Raw genomic sequence first — 20,795 nt, forward strand, 5'->3', positions numbered from 1 at the left:
ATTCAGTGGAAGAATAGGATCATCTCTGTTCCCTGGCCTGTGAAATTAACTAAAGCTGAAGAATACTGAACATGAAAAAAGAAAATGACTGGAAATCTCTCTGCTGTTTTAAAAAGAGACATCACAGGCCTGTATTTCATGGGGAAAGTGAGCACAGAAAAGACCAAGATTATTATTTATTGTTTGGTTTACTTTTCTAGTAAAAAAAACTCAGTGGAGAATTGGATTCTTGTAAGTTAGGCTTTTTTTGGGGGGAAGGGGTGTATAAATATACATTATGTACACATAAGTATATATGAGTATACATACACACATGCACACACTGTGTCTGAAAAATAGGGAGATCAAGCCAGTGTTATGAGTAACCAACAGCGTGGAGAGCCTGGAGCTATGGCTGTGCAGAGCTGGAGGAGCCTGGCAGTCCCAAGAGCAAGCCCACTGCTCCATTTGATCCAGGCCAGGCAGGGACAAGGTCACTTTTCCACAGAGTGGTGACTGCAGTCAAAGGGTTTTGGTTTACTGTTGGGTAGACATGAAAGTCCAGCTTGACATGCCTCTGTGCATGGCATTCTTTCAGACTGTACCATCCAGAGGCCAGTGATCTTGGAGAGAGGGATTGTGATTGCCTCCTTCCTCTGATATTCTCACACCACAGGAACTGGGCTGCTGGTAGCAAGGGGTTATGGCCTCCCTGCAGAGCTGGCCGAGGCTACCGAGAGTTTTCCTGCCCTGCCTCATGCTTCTACAGACTTACCAAGAAAATGATCTTGGGATGGACGACCCATCAGTATTAGGCAGGATTGTACTAATAGGACTGGCTGTGAAAATCACAGGCGCTTTTTGGAACTGTGATTTAAAGAAAATCAGCCAAGCACAAGCTCTGATGCCCCTTCTCCTGGGAGCTATGCCCACGGTGTTTGGCTTGGCTCTGCAAACAGCTCCTCCTCTTGGTCTCCATCCAAGATCATGTCACTGCACCACTGCTGAAAGTGGTTATTAGTTTGACAAGTACCTCAGTAAAGAGTCACAGGACCCTATCACTCAAATTCTGCAGGTCACCCCTAGCAGAAGCTTTTGTTGCACTAGGATGGGACAGCAAGGGATAAACACCCTTAGCTCTACCCCATCATTAGCAGATAGGCTGCTATTTGTGGGTTGGCTTTTTGCTGAGCTGTCAGAAAACATCAGCAGAGGAGCAAAAAATTGAAAAAGGGCTAGCAGCTCTGTTTTGGAGTGATGGGCTTTCTTCCTTGCAGTAATATATGAAGGTGAAGACTTCACAGACATTTGGGCTACTGCTGCAGTGATGGATCCCTTAGAGAAAGATTGCTATTCTTCCCTTCCTCCCCCAGAAATTCAGGGCTTACAGGACCGGCAGTCAATTTTTGGCCCAAGAAAAGGATTGACAGCTCTGAGGTAGGAACACTGCTCATCCAGCAACAGGAAGAGTGTCAGAGTGGCCACGTGGCGTGGTGAGCTGTGTGTTGCTCGGGATGCTCAGGCTGCCTTGAGGACTTCCCATCACTGTGTTGGTGTCCTCCTGAGCTTGATTCTAAGCTTGCAGGGGGCTGCCATGAAGATTGGAGTTTGTGAAATATTAATGGTTGGCTATCTTGAAGTATCTCATAGAAACCACAGTAGCTGGTGGGACAGGTTGTCTCTGCAGTAGCCTCTGCAAAAAAAAAGAACTTTCAAGTTTTCCCCCTTGGCTTCATGGATCAAAAGCAGTGGTGTTATGAACACCAGCAAGTAAACATTAAAAGCCCCAATATGTGCAGAGAGGAAGGCGAGATGCTTCTTTCAAATGGTCTCCTTAGTTGCTGTTTTCAGCAAATCTATTCCATTTTGCATTTCAGCACATATTGTCACAGGAATTTCTGAGGCTTGGTTTACCGAAAACCTCATTGAAAAAGAGACGACATTTTTCCCCACAGGCAGAATTGCTCTTGTTTACTTTAAATCTTTAGAAAGTGATCTCATATTTGTCGCTGAAAACTACCTGCAACAGAGAACATAGCCTGGATTTTACTGTCACCATCACCTTTCTGTACTCATGGGACTTCACTTAGAAAAAAACAATACTTTAGCAGTACTACCCTGTGGTTTGCACATGCAAAATCTTTCCCTTGGGAAGGACAGTAGAAGCAGGCTGTTGCACAAACATCTGAAAGCCTTTTTGCCTTCTTTCTTCCATAAAACTGAAGGTAAAAAGGCTGTTGTGCAATCAAAAAGTTTACAAACTATGAGCTGCTGGTCATTTTGGAAGCTGGGACTTCTGGGTCCGTTCAAGTTCTCACTATTGAGTTACTGTGGGACTTTGAACAAGGCACAGCAGCTAGAATTATAAACACTTGCCTCTGAAATGAGAGCGGGAGTTCCTTGTGTTCCTTATTCTGTGTGTCCCTTGGAAAGTGATCACTCTTAAGCTGAAGTTAAAGCTCAGGTCTGATTACCCTCAAATGTTGAGCAATTCCTCTTAATGATGACCACAACAACTACGTGGTTTTGTTTTCCCAACTGCAAAATAATCACGAGAATATTTATTTATCTTCCTTACAGCTGTGAGGTTTAGTTAAGTCCTGTCAGGCACCTGGGACTCCTCAGATGAATGGTGTGACACCAAGCCTATTGATTACTAACAACTAGTTATTACGTTCTGGCTGCTAGCTACAAGTGGCCAGCAGTTTGAATACAGCCTATCACTCCACACTAGCTGCCCAGTTACCACTATTATTTGGAGCTCATTATTTCTTTTCAAGACCAAGTAATGGTGTTTAATAGGCTTCCATGCCACTTGCTTGGAGATGTGTTGTAATTGCCTAAGTAGTAATTAGCAGAGCTCAGTAATGCTCAGCATGCTCAGTAACAACAACCACAAGGGGCTCTTCTGAAGATAGTGTAAAACCCCCCGGGCTGGTGCCACTTAGCACACAACAGGATGAAGAAAGTTTGGCCTTGTGTTTAAGACACTGAGATGTGAATTCAGAGACCCTGGCTGTAGTTGATGAAAGTTACTTAATTTCTGTTTTACTGTAGTTCCACAGTAATGGTGAGATTAACAGTAAATTCTGGGATGGTGAGACCATGTTCCTAACAACACTTTGAACATTTCATAGATGGACTCTGTTAGGTAGCCAGAGGGCTCTTCTCTAGTCTCTAAGCATCTGTACCACTTTGATTTTAATTCAGTATTTATGGTAAAGGACCTGATGAACCTGTTCTGTTCCCTGTTTTAATAGGGAGCATGACTTTGGGATAAATCTTTGGCTAACTGCAACACTGACGTGCCTGCCTTGGGGGAATAGGCTCTTTTGTGTTGTTATTGAAATTTTCCAGGCAGTACTTCATTGATGCTCCATGATAATATTTAGAGTATAGTGTGTCTAAGCTATGCAGTCCTGGCTTGAAGTTGGGTGACTATTCTGGGCCTTCGGAGGAAGCCCACAAGTGAAGGTATATCTGTTTTGAGAAAACAAGTGCATAAACTTGCAGTTGCTGGGCTAGGACTCTGTGTTCAGATCTGATTTACATGTGCAAATGAACAGATGTGCTGCCGCCAATGTGTATTTGTTTCTTGGCAGCACCCATAGGTCAACGCTGAGCCTCATGTTACCTTGTTTCAGTTGGATTGCTGTGAGCTGTACATCCCTCATTGTCTCCTGAGTTGGGTACAGTCCAGAAATTAACCTACCCAACATTCCTTAGCAGTCTGCTTACATACTTCCAGTAACCATGTAAGAATCTGTTTCCCAATATGCAGAATGAGCAATTGAGTCTGCCATTGTAGAAGTAACACAAAGATACTGCAGAACTTGAAGAGTGTATGACCTATGTCTGTTAAGTCTTTGTCTTGATTTAATCTGGTTTTGAACATAAACATCAGGTTAATAATAATATCCTCCAGTTTTATATGCCATTTTTAGTCTCATATAGGAATTGCTTCTGGAATAACATGACACCCTGCACTCTTTGCAACAACACTGGTGGTTTTAAGATGTTTGGACAACTTAAAGACTAGGATATGCAGCGTCCTTTCTTGTAATGCTAAAGGCCAGGCAGGCACTCTGAGTGGAGCAGACCTTTGAAAAATAGAGGAGGTGTACCTGGGTTTTTTCTACTGCAGGGGACCGGCCACTGTCTCTGGTATGTTGATGCCAGGGTGTGTAACAGTTTGTGTGAGAGAGGTGGCAGTGGGGTAGTCATATTAAAAAGTGGCTTCAAGATGCAGAGCTGGTACTTGATGGACAGGTCAAGCTGCAATAGGTGAAACATACCTGGAATGTGAAGGAGAGTTCCACGTCAGGACTTTGGTACTTTAATTGTTTCCCTGGTGTGTTCGTTCCTAGAAAGAATAAGGTGGTTCTGTCCCAAGGAGCTATTCCATCCAACGTAAGAGGTTTTGGAGGAGGAGAGGATTTCTGTGCTTTGTACAGAGTATGTCAGCACTGATAATGAACTGTAGGAGTCTCGTCCCAGGAGAAGAAAGTCCTTATGAGAGAAGCTAGAGGAACCTGGAATTTTGGGTTTACCACCTGTTTGCTCTGGGCAGCAGCAGAGCTATTTAAGCACCAGTTACCAAAAGAAGGGTTGGGGATACTTGTATCTGTTTCCAGACTCCAAATAAAGAGGCAGCCTCTCTGTGAGGTGGGCCACAATCTTACTTTTTTGGCAGAGGCAAAGAAAATAATAACCATTTTCACCAGAAATCTCTCCAAGTCTCCAGCATTATCCTACACCCTAGGCGGGTAAAGAGCATTGTGTCCTTCCTCTGTGCTCGCTATAATCTCAGCTTGCTCCTGAAGAGTCAATCAAATAATTCACCTTGGAAAGCATGATGCCACTTAATTATAGTTTGACTAAGACCAGTTATGGTCCTCTGTGACCTAATTTGCTGCTACCAGCAAGTAACCAATACCTCAAGGCTGAGCCTGTTGCACCCACTAAACGTTTGTTGCTGTTGTTGCTATGCTCCAAAGCCATCCCCATTCTAGGTGATCTTTTCCCTGAAAACACCAAAGGAAAGAGAAAAATCTTTTTCAAACCAACCACCATTGTTTTTTCTCTTGAACCACATTCTAGTCTGGTCAGCATTCAAGTGTGGAAGTGTGTGGTGCCGTGGTTAAAACAAGGGATGTGAGTCACAAGTCTTGAACTTGTAAATATTGGGATTTTTGACCCAAAGCTTCTGCATAACCTTGGGTAGATGACATGACCTGACAGTGGCACTCCTCACTTCCTCCACTCTGGAAGCCTCATCCATAAAAGCTGTCAAAAAAGAGGAATGCAGTAAATCATGTTTTAGGGTAAGACATTCCTCTCAAGTTTGGGTGGGACTTGGTCTGGCATGACTGTACTTTAGGATTGGTAATTGAGTATAAAGTACACCTGATAGATCTTAACTTTGATGTCCAGTGTTATCCATTTCTGTTCCTTTGCCACTTCATTATTTTTAGGGCTCAGGATCAACAGGCTTTGGTATGGTTCTGCACTGTGCATTACTTCAGCCACAACCTCAGCAAGGTCCAAGACATGTGATGTTTTGTACATTCCTGCAAGATATCTTGTGATTCTGGCCATTCTTTCAGGAGGTGTCTGTAGCACATTGCTGCATTTTCTTGCTAGGACAGGGCTGGAAACAATATGCAGCTCCTGCTGAATGGAGTGATGCAAATTATTTGAATAGATCTGTCTTCAATACTGGGATGGGTTCTCCATGTGTCCATGTCACTTGCTTTGTGTGACTAAGGTGGAAAAGTGGTGTCAGGTGTCTGAGAGCTGGATGGTGGGGATGTGTTCAGCACAAAGTTTATTTTGGTGAAAAGTCATGGTCCTAGCTTAAAAGGCCAGTTACCCTGGCTAAGCTATTGCTCTCACATTCGTCATTGTTGGCTTGTTTCTCCAAGGGTAAATTGGAAGTAGTCCACTTCTCTTCAGTGTCTTCCTGCACTAGTTTTCAAACTGAATAGACTGTTCCCAAAGGGCTCGTTCCTAGTTTCAAGCAGTGCCATGCACAGCTGGGACTGTGAACTGGGAAGTAGTGTCTGTTGATGTGTGTCTTGAGAACCTATCAGTACTGGATTGTATTCAACTATCTGTATCCTGATTAAAGAAGCTACAGTAGGCTGGAATACTGCAGCTATTAATCTTACTGTAAAACAGTTCCTGTCTTAATTCCGTAGTAAATCTGGACACTATTTTCCACATGATTCTCTTTGTTTTGACTAAAAACTGCTTTTTTAGATAGTCTGTAAATATTTTTGCATGTTAGTGGAATTAGCTGAAGTAGAAATAATACCCTTGAAAAAGCCTCAATGTTTTCAATATTTGTTTTGAAACACCTTTTCTGTCCAAAACTCAAAGAAAAGATGTTTTGAATTGAACAACGTATGTTTCAAGCCTAATTGAAACTTATTTTGACATATTTCTTTTACCTGAAAGATTTTTGGTTGTTGTTGACTTTTCCCTTGGCCAGCAAGTGAACCAAAAGATGACTTTTATTGCTGCTTTTATGTGTGGTGCATGCCATGGGCCTGTGATCAAATTTGTCCTGGCAGCCTTGCTCCTTCAGTCCCTGGAGGACTGAGATAAACTGGAGGTTTATCACACACTTCGTGTAAAAACAACTCCTGTGCTCTCTCCTTCCTTCCCCACTCCATAAATCCTACTTTCTCAGGTATTTGCTCCCATAGCCAAGATGGCTGTGGGCACATGGGCTTCTGAAGTATTTCTTCTACCAGTCCCTTTACAAAGCAAAGCTGGTCCCCCTTTGCCTCTGTGAGAGGGTCTCGGGCATCCCTCACCTTTCTGGGCAGCAGCATGGGCCATGCCTTGGCTAAGCCAACAGATTTTAACTCAAACCACTGCTTAGCTGTCACCCTGTGATCTGTTCCCAGCCTGTATGCAGGGAACATGCTATCTTCTCATTTGTGACTTGGGCCTCATAGTTTCTGAAGCAGGGAAGAGCTTTCTGTGCTGTTTCTCCCTGGTGCTGCACCAGGGAGCCAGTGACTGGGTTGTGGGTGGGTTGGTTTGGTTGCTAAAATGTAAGAGAAAAGGCATACAATTTGTTAATAAGAGTGTCTTTGTGGGCTGTGTGAAGGATCTGCATGTGCCTCAGCTCCTCTTAAATATCACTACTCCTTCCTGGTTCAGGGCATGTGTCCTGTTTAAAGTTGTGTTACCTCCCACATCTTAAAGCTCAATTTAATTCCTTTGCAGTGTGAAGCACACTGAGTGAGCTCAGTAGGTTACACCTCTTGCAGCATCACCTCGCTCATGCTGCACAGTAAACAGAGTTTGCTGCTGCTGCTTGGGTCATCCATGTGCATTTGTATTCATCATTTTGTAATTTTTTATCTGATGTACCTAAGGTCATTATAGGGTCCTGACTATTGCCATATGAGTAATTCACAATCCACAATGCAGTGATTTCCTTCCCCTCCAATAACTCCATCACAGATGGAGGGAGCAGAAGTAATATGAGTTTACTTAGAAAGAGGCCACTGGATAAAGAAGAAGCTGAACTAATTCTCCTTTTCTCCTTTTTAAAAGCAGCACTAAAGAAAATAATTATTATATTCTCATTGTTGGGACACTGCCACTTTACAGGACCTTATTTTTGAAATCCTCCACACTTCAGCCGACCCCATTTTTCCTTACCTCATCATAGTTTCAGGTTATCATAATTTTAGGCATCAGTGCTGAGCTGCCAAATAGATCCCCAGAAAATTGTTATTGACAGGAAAGGACTTATTAAACTGGCAGATACTTGAAGAGTCAGATTCTCATGCAAGCAAATCTTTTATGTTGATATTTAATGTTTTGATTTGAGACCTAATAACTTTAAATGGCTACATATAAAAATTAATTACAACCTAATAAATTTGTTTATAATGAGTAGTGCAATAACCACATAATTAACAGTGATGATTCAAGTTAATATGATCAATATAGCTATAAATTAATTATAGATTATATATTTATTGACCCAGAATCATGATCAGCCTCTAAACTGCTGATATAGGAATCTCTGATGTTTCCAGTACTTTCTTTTTCAACACAAAACCAATATCTGAGTCCCAAATGCAAGAGTAGGAGTTGGTAAGTTACTTGAACATGCCTGTAAACCAGGCAGTCTTAGGTTTTATGTGACAAACTGTTTCAGCAGCTTACTAATTTCTAGCCTGTATGCTGCAGGGTAATCAGTGCAATTCCCAGGAAATCCATGAAGGTTTTAATGAGCCGTGACATGTTCAGTGCACAGTCAGCATGAAGCAGGGCAGTGTGAGGAAGCTTTTGGCAAGGGCTGATGCACATAGATACTGGTTCATGAGGAGCCAGCTGCTAATCCTGACACTTGCCCAGGGAACTCGAATAGTGGAAACTCTGTACCACCTCAATTCAGCTCTTTCTCTATAAAATTCATGTATCCACAATCTATGCCATTCATAAATACCTTTGCTAAACAAGCTTCCCCACACTGGTGCTGGTTTAGGATACTCAGTGTAGGTGTTTCTGCTACAACACTTTCGTTCTTTGTTAGAGGACCGAGATTACCCCATCCTCTAATTTTTCCAAGGTTAAATTTTTGCAAAAGTCACTGATCTTAAAGGTATTTATCCCGTTGGTTTCTGGGTGTGTGGATCAAAACCTTCACTTAGCTAAAGTAATTCTGACTTTTTGTAGATGCTCACTCTTGTGGTTTTGTAACCACAAGAGCAAAAACCTGGATATATTCTCTTGAGTTTTAGAGCTCCACTTTTACACTGCACTATTGATAGATATTTAGGAAGTAAAGCTACATGCTGATGAACCACATCCATTGTAAGCTGGCAGCGTCATCTCAGTGACATACGTAAACAAAATTGGGGACAAAGGTGACTACTTATTTGGGCCCAAGGAAATTATGTTCACTTCACATTCCAGTGTCCTAGATGTAATACTTTTGACTGGGAGCTACTTTATTTTTTTAATTTGGTGGCCTGGTGCTTTGGATTGCTAATCTCAAACTTTAAATGAATGATTTTATTTAATCCATTCTAAAATGTAAAGCTATGTATCATATTCTTGCAAAGTCAAAGACAAAGAAATTTCAGTGGACATTTAAGAGAATCCAACTCCTCAGTCAGATACCTCCCTCTGCTACTCAGACTTACAGTACTGAGACTCTATAAATAAAACAGGAGTGAATGAAAACTCAAGCAAAATTTGTAACAAGCAAAAATCATTTGTAAAGAAATGATATCTTTTATTAGGTCAGCTAATGCAGCTAAAAATAAGAAACAGACATACTTTTGTGTACACAAACAAACTGGATTTGTTTTTTGTTGAATAAACACTCATGTATTAAATTGAACAGAGAAAAGGGACAGCTACTGGTGGGTGGGGTGATCTTTTAAGTTCTTTTTTTCTGAAGTGCTCTTAGTATCATGATGAAGAGACTTTCCCAGTGGGCTCTTTGAATTGCCTGGATTCCTTTAACAGTAGTTCCTTTCCATTGAAAACATGCTGAGTAGTAGCAAAAAATTTGGGGGAACAAGCACTGGGGGATGATGAACTGAGAATTATGGCGAAAGTAGCCCAGAAACACGATGCAGTGGCTTTCAAGAGGTTCCTCCCTTCCTTCCCCCCAGCTTAAACCACACAAAAACACATCCTAGGTGGTCGAGGAGGCATTGCCTAGAAGTACAAATTGCCTGAATTGCACATGTGATTGTTATACTGGGATAAAGGCTGGAGTCGGGACAAGAGCAGATCCTGCTCCTTCAGTACTTGTACTTTTTGAAAGCCAATTTGGCAAGCAGCATAACAAGAGCCTAACAAGTAGATGGACATATGGGGAGGCAAAATAATTGTGCATTAGGAATACTGTGCAGATGTGAGCTGAAGTAAGGGCGTAACTCCATATGGCACAATGCTGACCTTCAGTTAGTGCGTGAATGACAGTACGCGGTGTGGGTTGCACCATCTGATGGTTGCTGTACTGGGAGCGGGGCTGAAACCAGACAAAACTGGATTTATACAGATCATCTGCTTCCTAGAAAACAATACAGCAGCTACCGACAGCTGTTGTGCCTGAGATCATCCTGGTATTAGCACACCTTGCAACTCTGACACCTTCCCTAAAACAGTGTATACCATGCTTCTGGAAAAAATACCTGCTATTACCACTATTAAAATGGAGGTTGCTCTTAATCCCTGTTAATCTCCTGTGCAAGGAGAGCATAGGTGAGCATGCCTGATTTCTGTCCATGTTCCCTATGGTTTAAAAGCCTTTATATGCCTTTGGCGAGGAAATTACTTAGTCCTTTCAAACACAGAATATTAAAAATCCTGTGGTTAGCATATTTCTTTGCAGAACATCATGGATTTTTTTTTTATATAAACTAATGACAGAGGGGTGTGCATATTAGGTAAAATACCCGTGTTATTGGGGAAGTGTGATGAGCAGAGGACTTAGTTCTTCAACCTAGAAATCCTTTGATGAAATATGCTTGATAAGTCCAAACTGCAATTTACAGTCTATTACCAATTGTTCCTCCCTTTCCCTTTAGTCTGTTAATACTTACACTAGCTAAGGATTCGGCCTCATTTTATCAATGGCTGCTTGAAGTACTCAGGAGGATTTCCTCCAGTGTTCACCAGAAGTCTTTGATATATGAGATTGTAGGCTAATGCCAATAATCTTTTGTAAGGAAGTGTCACAATACATACATCGATCATCCAAGCCTCTATCTGTCAGACTCTCCCAACCCAAACGTATTTTTTATGACACAGTGCGGCGCATGGCCTTTAAATTACCCATCTGTCTGACAAATCAGTGAGTGTGGCAGAAACTGGCAGCAGTTTGACGTCGCCTATCACTTTAACTGAAGTGAAAGTAATGCAAACAGATTTATGGGATCCCCTTTGATTATAGACTATGAATATATTTGGAATTGATGTTTGGGAAAGAGACACAACAGAGAGGCAGAAAAGGCTTGTAAGCAAAAGCACTAGTGTTGGGTTTGTAGCTTTGCTTTTACTGTGAGCGAGATTGTCCTTATTTTTTTCTCTCCCCATAGGGTGCATTTAATCTGAGTACCTCTGACTTCCTCTTTTTTCCTTCTGGGTGATTATTTAGCTGTTCTAAATTCGTATCTTTAAGAAAACTCAGCCTTGATACTTCTAAATGTATTTGAAGTACAGCTATTAAATATATCTGTGACATTCACTGCATGGCAGTAAATACTGCTGAATTTCCAAGTGTGCTCTAAATACAATGGAGCACAACAGAAGACAAATAGCTAACAAGGGTGGCTGCTCACTCCAGTGCTGGTGAGGACTGAAGTTATGTGATGGAGCAAAGTATTGACTTGGTTTTATTGATCCAATGGTTTATCTTTGTTACAGAAGTGACCAAGACCTTGACTTCTTGCCTTTTGCTTCCATGCAAGGCTCTGGCCCCAGTGTAGTGTTGTCTTGCACCTGGTTCATAACTAAAATGTACTGTAACAAGCCTGGATTTTTAGAAAGAGGATTTTATCCTACTTATTGATACTGTTGTTTAAGTGCAGTGGTGAATTGTGATGGTGAAAGCTAGGATGGAGAACTACTGAGTAGGTCTCACATACAGGCAACAAGATGCCCATTTAAACAACTCTTGGCTGCAGCTGGGCTTTTGCAGCCCTGAGCCATCCGATCCAAGTAAGTGGGACAGTGGTACCCTTTGGAGATTAGTACATTTGTTGAATCATTTTCTGAGCTCTCTGGAGCTTATTTAAGCTTCTCCTGATACACTACTTGGCTTTCTTCAGAGAAGCCACAAACTTAAGCAATCCCCTTCTTTTTAAAGAAATAGTTTTCATGAACAAGTCATTTAACAAAACATAGTTGTGGTTCGCCTGTGATGCCTTATGCCTGGATTCCAGGGGAAATTGTGATTTGTGGGGTTGCCACAGAAACTCATCCTATTCCCTAAGCATTTTCAGAGTTTTGTCATGCCAGGCAGCACTGATTTAGCAGCCATCTGTCACTGATGTACTCCCCTGTTATCACAGCCGTTGGTAGCTCTGGGGATCCTGATCTACAGATGCTTAGCTCTTAGATAAGCTCTTCTAAACCTGGAGTCTTTCTCCTGAATTTTGCCTGGGAGATGTTGGCATAACCTTGAGCTGAACTTGGTTTGTTTATTCCAGTGTGCAACCTAAACCTCTGGTGTCATCGCATCATGGCTCTGCAGGTCTTTCAAAACAACGGAGGGAAGATGCCTTCTGGGACAGATATTTTCTAAACAAACCAGTTTTTCTCCTTTTCCCTCAGTTAGTGTTTGTCTTGAAATGAAAGAAAGAGGTAACATTCCCCTCTATGCTAAGCTGTAGAGGTTGTCATCATTAAGATGATTGCTACATGGACCAAAGCGGGCTTGCTGCGCAAAGGAGAAGGTGCTAGCAGATGGAGTTCATCCCTGATGGGATGGGTACTTTCCAGCCCGCAGTTCTTATTTGGAAACCACATCCCAGCTCCTGTAAATGGGGTTTTGGCTGTGTCACTCCTGCATTTCAGGCAGTTTTCATCTTCAGTCTTTGTACATGACAATGAGAGGCCTTTTGACTTCAAGGTGCAGGCTTCTGCCAAGCTTGTGACAGCTGGGTTCTTGCACAAGCATCTCCTCCCACCTCCATAGGTGAGGAGGTGGAGACAGTGGTGCCAAGTGTTGCATTTCCTCACACAAGGTTGTCTGCAGGATTTCATGTGGCCTCCACAAAAATAGTGGGGCAGTTTGTAACAAAAGTCAGGGGTCATGGGGATGAGTAAGTAGAGCAGACAGTAGAGATCTTGGTGCTGAGGTTGCCATGTAAGTTTTGAAGTGCCTGGGAGCCTTTGGCTGCTCGCCACAGCAAAAGCTTAGGTGGTCTTTTGGATCCATCTTTCTTCCTGTCTGGAACTTAGTTAGTTGTAACCTATGCAAAGCTTTCCTATGCAAAGCTTTCCTTTGGCTAAAGGAAACCCTGACATGTTTGCATTTACCCGCTAGTTGACTAGAACATTCCCAGTTCTTGGTGTTTTTTCAAACCCAAGCTACTCCTGTTTTAAAATCTCCATCCACAGTTCTCCCATCACGTTCTGCCTGCCTGCATTCCACATATATTCTGAAAACATACTCGTTGGAAAACTGTTTGTGCAAGTCCCACACCTTGTTGGTTTTAGTGAGGGAAGCCAAATCTACACTGGAGCACAGAAAACAGATGTACTATCCCAGTGCACTGTTCAAAGCACAGACAGCAGCTAGGCTAGCATCACTGTGAAAAGTAAAGCTACAGATGGTGTCTTTGCTAAGGTTGTTCCTCTGGTATAATCCTGTGTCTACTATGAGGTTATTGTCAAGCACAGCTTTGCTGGTCAGAGATCTCACCAAGGCAGGTATGACTATTGTCATACACAGTTCCACCACAGTTCCTGGAAGCATTAGTTTCTAGTGCTGATCTTTATTACAATATGGTCTGAATGTCATGTTTAGGACACAGTGAATGATAACTGGATGAAGATCTCTATGTGCAGCCTGGCCCCTCTGCTTGTAGTCCCTTTGGCTAGCTTCTGCTGAGTCAAAACACCTGCGTTTTATGAATAATGAATTTTTCTTTACCTCCAGGGAAGATGCATGAACTTCACTCGAGTGAAATCGGATGGAACCTCTGCCCCTTACAGCCCACCACCAAAGCTGCCGCGGCGGGAGGAGGTTCCTCTCAACAACGCTCCAAGGAATCATTCTTCTCCTGTGTCTCTGCAGCCTCCCTCCAGGCAGCCACCTCCTGGACCACCCCCATCCCGAGTGCCTCCTGGACCTCCTCCTTCACGCCCACCACCACAGCCCATGGCTTAGAGTGCAGCAAAACCCTGATCGACAAAACATGTCTCTGCTGAACACAGCATATTTATTGAGTATCGGTTTACAGTTAAAGATATCAGAATTTGTTGCTGGTCAGCAAAAAAAAAAGAAGAAAAAATGAAAAAAAAAGGAAAAATTGCCAAGTGTCAATTTTAGTGTGTGAATATATTTATACCACACGTGCTGAGTAAACATTCAGTGGATAGATTCAGAGCTATGGGATATAGAAACAAACCAAAGTGAATCATCTAGATACAGTAGCAGCTTTATATGTACACAGTTGAAGATCTATTTACATATGACATTTGTCTGGCTTGGTATGTCAAATCATTTATTAATAACTTTAGCCAGTACATGTGCATCAGCTGTTTTGATAGCTGCCACCTGCAAGTTGGTTAAACATAGTTCATTGAGAAATTTGCTTTCTTTTCCCCAACAGTACTGCATCCAGGTGATAATATGGAACAATAATTGCAAAGATAACTTTCTGCCTTTGGTTCTGCAGGTGGAATTTCCATGGAAGTTTACAAGAAGGCTATAACAATAATGAGGTAAAATGAGACTATGTGCCAATAATCAAGCAACAGTAATGTAGCGTGGAAGAGGGATATCTTTTTTTGCTGAGAAAATTGGGTTTGAACCTGCCATCTCTGCATATGTTTAGACTCGGTTGCATAGGATAGCCACTGATGGCCAGGGTTCAGATTTGTCCAAAGTTCAGAGGAACATTGAAAAAAATACCCCAACATTTTGGCCAGGTGTTTAGTTTTTATTTACAGAAAACAAGTTCTAAAATGGAGCAAACATTCATGCGATTTGAGTATGAATGCTGTAATATGCAAACAGCATGTATTATTTTTATCAGCAGCATTGAGGGATTCCAGTACTGTTTAATTAGATAAATTTTCTTTTGCTTTTACTGCCAAGCGGAACTAGATCCTCTTGTGATTAAAATATGTATTCCTCTATAAGTAGCTCTTTCTTTAGACAGCCCAGATCCCACTAAATGTAGCCTTGCAGTCTACCTGTGGTCAAGAGGCATGGCATGAAGTGTCAGCATGAGCTTTTGTCCCTGTTTTATATATTGTTTGGCTAGAGTACTTCCCAAACAGTGTGACTGCTCACCTCTGACCTTCATTCTGTGTGTCACCAGAAAGTGATGGGAGCACCCACACAGAGGTGGGAATTTATGACGCGGGATTGTGGGACAGCCCATGAATAGTGTTCACTGAGCAATACGTGAATGGGTTGTGCCCAGATCGTTCCCTAGTGAATCAAAATAACACCTGAGCTTGCTTTTTCTTTGCCACTACCTATGGTATTGGAGAGGGTGGCTGCCAATTCCCATGCTGGTTTGCTTTGGCACTGCCTGTGTTACTAGGATAGTTGTAGAAATAACGTTTATGTTGCATTATGACACAGCATATACCTATCTCTCCATCTGTGTGTAGGTGGGGGTGTGTAGCACATCACAGTAGTTACTGGCACATAAGTCTAAGATAAAACACTGACAGTATCATGCAGTTACTCCAGATTTCAGGCCTCTTCATGCGGTTGTTACAGACATATAAAATTGCGCTGGTACAGAGATCAGGCTTACTGTTTCCAGTGGAAGTTCCACTTGCAGAACACCATACCAAGCTCTCATCAGTCTATGCTGATCACTGTGACATGCCGTGTGTATGCAGCTGAGGCTGTCAAAGATAAACTCAGAAGAACCACAGAGCCTCTTTCTCCTCTTGCACTGCTCTGCTCTTGAGTTATACTCTTACCTCATATATATTGGTGCAAGTAGTGGCATCATAGTCATAGGTGCCTGCTGGCCTTGGAGCTGTTCCTAATTTAGGTCTAAGCCAGCAAAGCATTTCTGCATGCATTAAAATGTCCTGCAGGTCGAGAGGAACATTCTTATGCCCAGTACTTTGCTGACCTGTGACTTCATTGTAATCAGAAAGGAGAACTGGGGGGTACTCAACCTTCTCCTCATTCATTTTAGTCACTTGAATAGGGTCTGCATAATTTGTTTCATAAGAATGGATTTCTGTTTGGAGGAGAAAGAAGTGTGTGTGCGTGTGTCTGTGTTTGTGTGGGGGAGCTGTGTTGGGTTTTTCTTCCTTTACAAAAATTGCTCAGAGTAGCACTGCTATGAATGGAAAGGCCTTTTGCAGCCAGTGTGACACACAGTCACAGGAGTAAGCTTTAGCTAATGAAAAAGCCTGGAAGCCAGATTTTGTATTGTCTTGCACCTGTACAGATCTTGAGGGCAGTCAGTAGAGTTGTTTCAGATTTGTACTGATTTGTATTTGTTAATGTTGGTAGAACTTGACTTACTTCCAGTAAGAATGGAGGTGTTGGCTTAGGGAGGGCTTCTCACAGTAACATATCCAACATGCCTGGTTTTTGCAGGTGAAAGGAGTAATATTCTTTGCTGGTATAGCCAGTCTTGCAGAGATAACAGATATTAACAGTTTCTGCATCCCTATCAAGTGCAGCGAGAATAGGAGTGGTTTGCACTTCCAGTGATGAGATCTCTGTATGATAAAGCACCATCAATTTGAAAATTAGATTCAGCATAAATGGAGTTTCCAACATTTTCACTGTATAAAATCAAGCATTTGGTGTGTAACTTGTGTTTTGGCTGCAGCTTCTGCAATAGGAGCACTGCAGGTTTAGTTTGCCAGTGAAGTGGGAAGAAGAAAAAGTGAACTTGAACTGAATTGCCTTTGCAAAGGTGGGGGGCAGTGAATACGCTACACTGGCTACAGAAGGGCCTGTTAGTTGTCTAGGAATGTGCCCATTTGCAGTGATCTCAGACACTATAACAATGCAGTAGGAGAGAATGGTTGCTACTTTATTGTCTGTTGAGCTTGAAACTTACTTGGGGCAAATCAAATCAGAATAAGCCAACTGAAATCAAGGCAGTAATACTGGTGTCTACCAGCTGAGACCTGGCTCAAAATAAATGGACAAAATCCCTCCAACTGGCTTGATATTTCAAGGTTTGTTATAGTATGCTTGTATGTCAGTTTTGATTATAGTAAATGTTAAGAAATGCTAAGAAATGTTCTCATGTGGGATGATCGTCCTGTATTTTCCAGCATATAGCATCAACCAAAACTTGCAAAAAGTGGATATCTAATGCTTCCCCAAATCCAAGAGAAAAATGTGGATTAGGAGGATCTTTGGCTAACAGCACAGATGTGACATGGCAGAAAGCGCAAAGCAGCAGTGATGGAAACCCCATGTGTTTAAAGCTGATACAGAACCATGTTGATCAAAGCGTGTTTATGGCCATCTTTCAACCTCAGTGCGTGTATTGCCATCTGTGAGAGTAGACTGCTGAGCAGACGGTCCTAAATGTAAAGGGGGGGGGGGGGGGGAGAAAGGAAAAGAATCAGCTCCTCGTCTGAATGAGTGAGCATAACAATGAATGACATATTTCCTGAACTGTACCAGTTCAGATGCATGTGCACCTGGTGCTCCTGATGCTTTTTACTCCTGTTGGTCTTTAGACAACATGATCAGTAATATGCTTTCTCTCTTTATTTGTATGTTGGTTTTATTGTTGTTATTTCATTTTGGGTTTTTTTTTTTAGAAAAACACATTTCACTGAGAAAACAGCCCTACTTCTGTAAATATAGAGTTTAATTTGGAGGAGACAGCACACTTCAGGATGTTACTGCTGGACAGTTATTTATTAAAAGGGGTTAAGGTGAATAAATACAGGTGGCTCAGGATACATGCATGCAAGTGTGATAATGCAGTATAGCATTTTCAGTTCTCTGTAGTTTTTAGGGAAGGGGAATTTTTGGGTCATCCTAGTTTGTTTAGAAGTTTGTTACTAATCTGATACTTTTGAATAATGCAATAGACTCCTAACATATAACAGTGCTTGAACAGATGTGTAGATTATGATAGATTTTATGTTTTTTTGGGGGGAGGGGGTAGAGAAGGAAAAATGTTCTAGTTTTTAAGGGGAAAAAAATGTACTGTACTAAACTTTTTTTAGAAGAACATAAGTGTTTTCAGAAACAGTGGGGATGTGGGCTGATAGCTGGGGCATGGAGGTGAGGGACAGAGGAAGCAGTTGGATTTTGGGGGGACAGAGAAGTTTTACATGGGTGTGTGGGTTTGTTCCTGTTACATGTGGTACAAAGTTCTGTAACTGACATGCTGCTTCCACATCATAATCCTATAATCTTTATAGATTTTATGCACCTGCTCCATTTTTCTGAGAAAACTTTGCAAATGTAATGCCTGCATGAAAATGTGGGAGATGTAGCCAAAGTGTTATAATCCAACATAATGTAGTCTTAATGGATTCAAAATCAACAATAAAAGTGCTTACTGGTTAAACACTACAGAGAATTCCATTGCAGGATTATTTTAAGAAGGGACAAGCTTTGTCTGTACTTCGTTTGTGATCAGCTCAGCCACCTAATGGTCAGGTGGAGAAAGCAGGGTTGGGCTGTCAGAATTCCTATCGTCAAGTTGCTACCCATTCATTATTTGACTGGAGACAAGGCTATGTTCTGTGTTTCAGTTTCCAGTTTCTAGCCTGAGAATTTCAGTGTTTGCTTAATTAATTCAAAGGTAAGCCATTGTTTGTTGGAAACCCTTTCAGATCTCAGGTAAGCAGGGTAGAAATGCTGAGTAAATTTTACTGGAGTCAGTCCTCAAACATAGATTAGCACATGGGGCGGGGTATGAATTTACAGCGACTGTCTTGAAAAGTTGTCTAATGCAAAGTAGAAGCCACCCAAGACAAGATGTTAGAGCTTAAGACTTTAGCAAAGAGAAATACTATGGCAAATCCTATACCTATGGAGCCTGGAGTCAACAGGTATCAAACACAACTACTGTTTTAGGAGTCTTGCCCGAAGGATGCAGGACTGGATCTTAAGATCACCTTCTCCCTCACTACCTCTGAAACTAGTTTTCTCTTCCCTCTGTGCTTCTAATGCTTCCTCTGTATCTCTTTGAACCCCATTGAAGATTGGGGCTGGGGGGGCGTGGGGCTCATGGAAACATAAGACAGGCAAGAAGATCAACAGTGGTAGGCCACAAAAATCTCCAACCCTATCAGGCTGCAATTATGGGTAATCAAGGCTGCTGCAGAGCTGCTGAGCTGTGCTATGCACTCAGTCTGCCCAGCATGGCAGCCACAGCCCTGCGTGCAATCGGAAAGGAGGCTTGTCCTTGCACACATGCAGTCCTCTGAACCCGTGTGAACCTCATCTCCAAAAATGGCAGGCACTGGTTTTTGGGGGTATGGTAGCCACATGAAGTCAGGTAGGAGCTGCATGGTGGCTGAAGCAGGCATTGCCCTCCCTTCTTGGGAGCTCCAACTCTGACTGTGCTGCTAATGAGAGCTAGAATCCTTTGCTTTGAGATGTGCTCCTCCCTTGTGGAGTCAGGGGCTCAGACAAAGAGCCTGCCTTTCTCTCACTCTACTCCCCAGACTGGCAAGACAATACTCACACAAAATGGTTTTGTGGCCTTTGCTCTTTTTTGTTCCTCCATCTGCTTCTTACGCAAAAAGCAGGGCCAGGCTCTCGAAGGAGATCAGATAAACAAAAGCGGTCCTGGAGCCAAGGCTCTGGGCATTTTTGTTCTGCATTAACAAAAACCTGACACTGGCTGCAGATGTGGTTGGTTAGGTTTATGCATGCCTAAGACAACAAAGTTAAGATTTGACCTGAACTTCCCCGGAGATTGGGAATGTGCAGATCCAGGATTTTGGTTTCGGATTTGTCTATAAATAACCTCTAGCGCTGATGTAGCATCTTTTCATCAAACATACTTTACAGTCTCAGGAGTGGCATTTACATGTGGACATACACCAGCATACCCTATTTGGCTACATGGAACTCAGCAGCAAGAATATTACTGGCTGCAGCAATCTGAGCTAGGAACTGAAAAAATGTCTTTTACCCCTATCCTCCCATTCCTTAGGAAACCACAGGCAGAGCATGTTGCCTGTGCTGGAAGTTGTCTCATCTTTACTCTCTGAATGTGCTTTGCCCTTTGGTTTAGTACTCATGTCAGGGTTCTGCCTCAAAGTTCCCCCCCTCGTGCACATTGAGGACCCCACTTTCTACTGCAAGGGAGGCTACATGAAGTTTCCTAGCTAGGTATCACTTTGATTCCTGCTTGACTGCAGCCCAGGAGAATAGTGAGATGATGAGATTGAGATGAAAGAATTCCCTGACAGAAATGGAACATCCTGCTGAGTGGTTTTGCTTGTGACATAGACAGAGAAATGTTTCCTTTTAAGCTTTCAGAGGTGCAGGATTGTTGTTCGTGGATAAAACTTCATTGCGAGTCCTCAGAAAACCCCATCTGTGTCTGCCACAGAGTTCAGTGTTGTAAACTCTCTTCATGCCAGCCTGTCAACTGCCATGTAGCACCGTGCCGGTGTCCTCCTGCATCCTGCCTCTGGGCCATGATTCTTGGGTTCAGACTGTCTGTTTCTTCATGATAGAAATAGGGGTCCTTTAGAAATGTCTTAGGGTCTGTGATCTAGAACACCTCATATTGGAGATAAACACTTTTCCCTGCGGTGGCAGAGGGATAGGGATTTAAAGCATGAGTCTTCCCAGAGGGCGCAGGGAAACATAGCAGCCAGGACATAGCCACATGTAATAAACAAGCATGCATTTGACTGAATAAAGCTACTCCTTCCTCACTGATCATGGCTTATGTACTGTCAGGTTAAAATACTAAAAGCCCTAAAATGTTTTCTAGTTTCTAGTTTTTTGGTACACAGGAAGATGTTTTGAGCTGAAAACAGGAGTCCCAAGATACCCTTTCGTCATCAAAAGCATATTTGGACAACCAAAGCCAGTGGGAAAATATGGCAAGCATATGTGGCAGCCCAACCTCTTCAAAAACACAACTGTGGCTGCTTTGTGCCTCTCTTCCCTT

At 42.4% G+C, this 20,795-nt stretch overlaps 1 protein-coding gene across 1 annotated transcript in view; it reads left to right on the top strand.

The window, feature by feature from the left end:
- Positions 1-14,598, top strand: part of ANTXRL (ANTXR like) — a 53,619-nt gene extending 39,021 nt beyond the window's left edge. The window contains exon 18 of the mRNA XM_057401063.1: positions 13,631-14,598. Coding sequence (XP_057257046.1) covers positions 13,631-13,861 — 231 coding nt within the window. The 3' untranslated portion in view covers positions 13,862-14,598. The remainder of the gene's footprint in view (positions 1-13,630) is intronic.
- The last annotated feature ends 6,197 nt before the right edge of the window (positions 14,599-20,795 follow it).

This window comes from Pezoporus wallicus, unplaced genomic scaffold (genome assembly GCF_028554395.1).
Source record: "Pezoporus wallicus isolate ANWC-B61680 ecotype Strahan unplaced genomic scaffold, APGP_CSIRO_Pwel_v1 contig_5524, whole genome shotgun sequence".
Lineage (NCBI taxonomy): Eukaryota > Metazoa > Chordata > Aves > Psittaciformes > Psittacidae > Pezoporus > Pezoporus wallicus.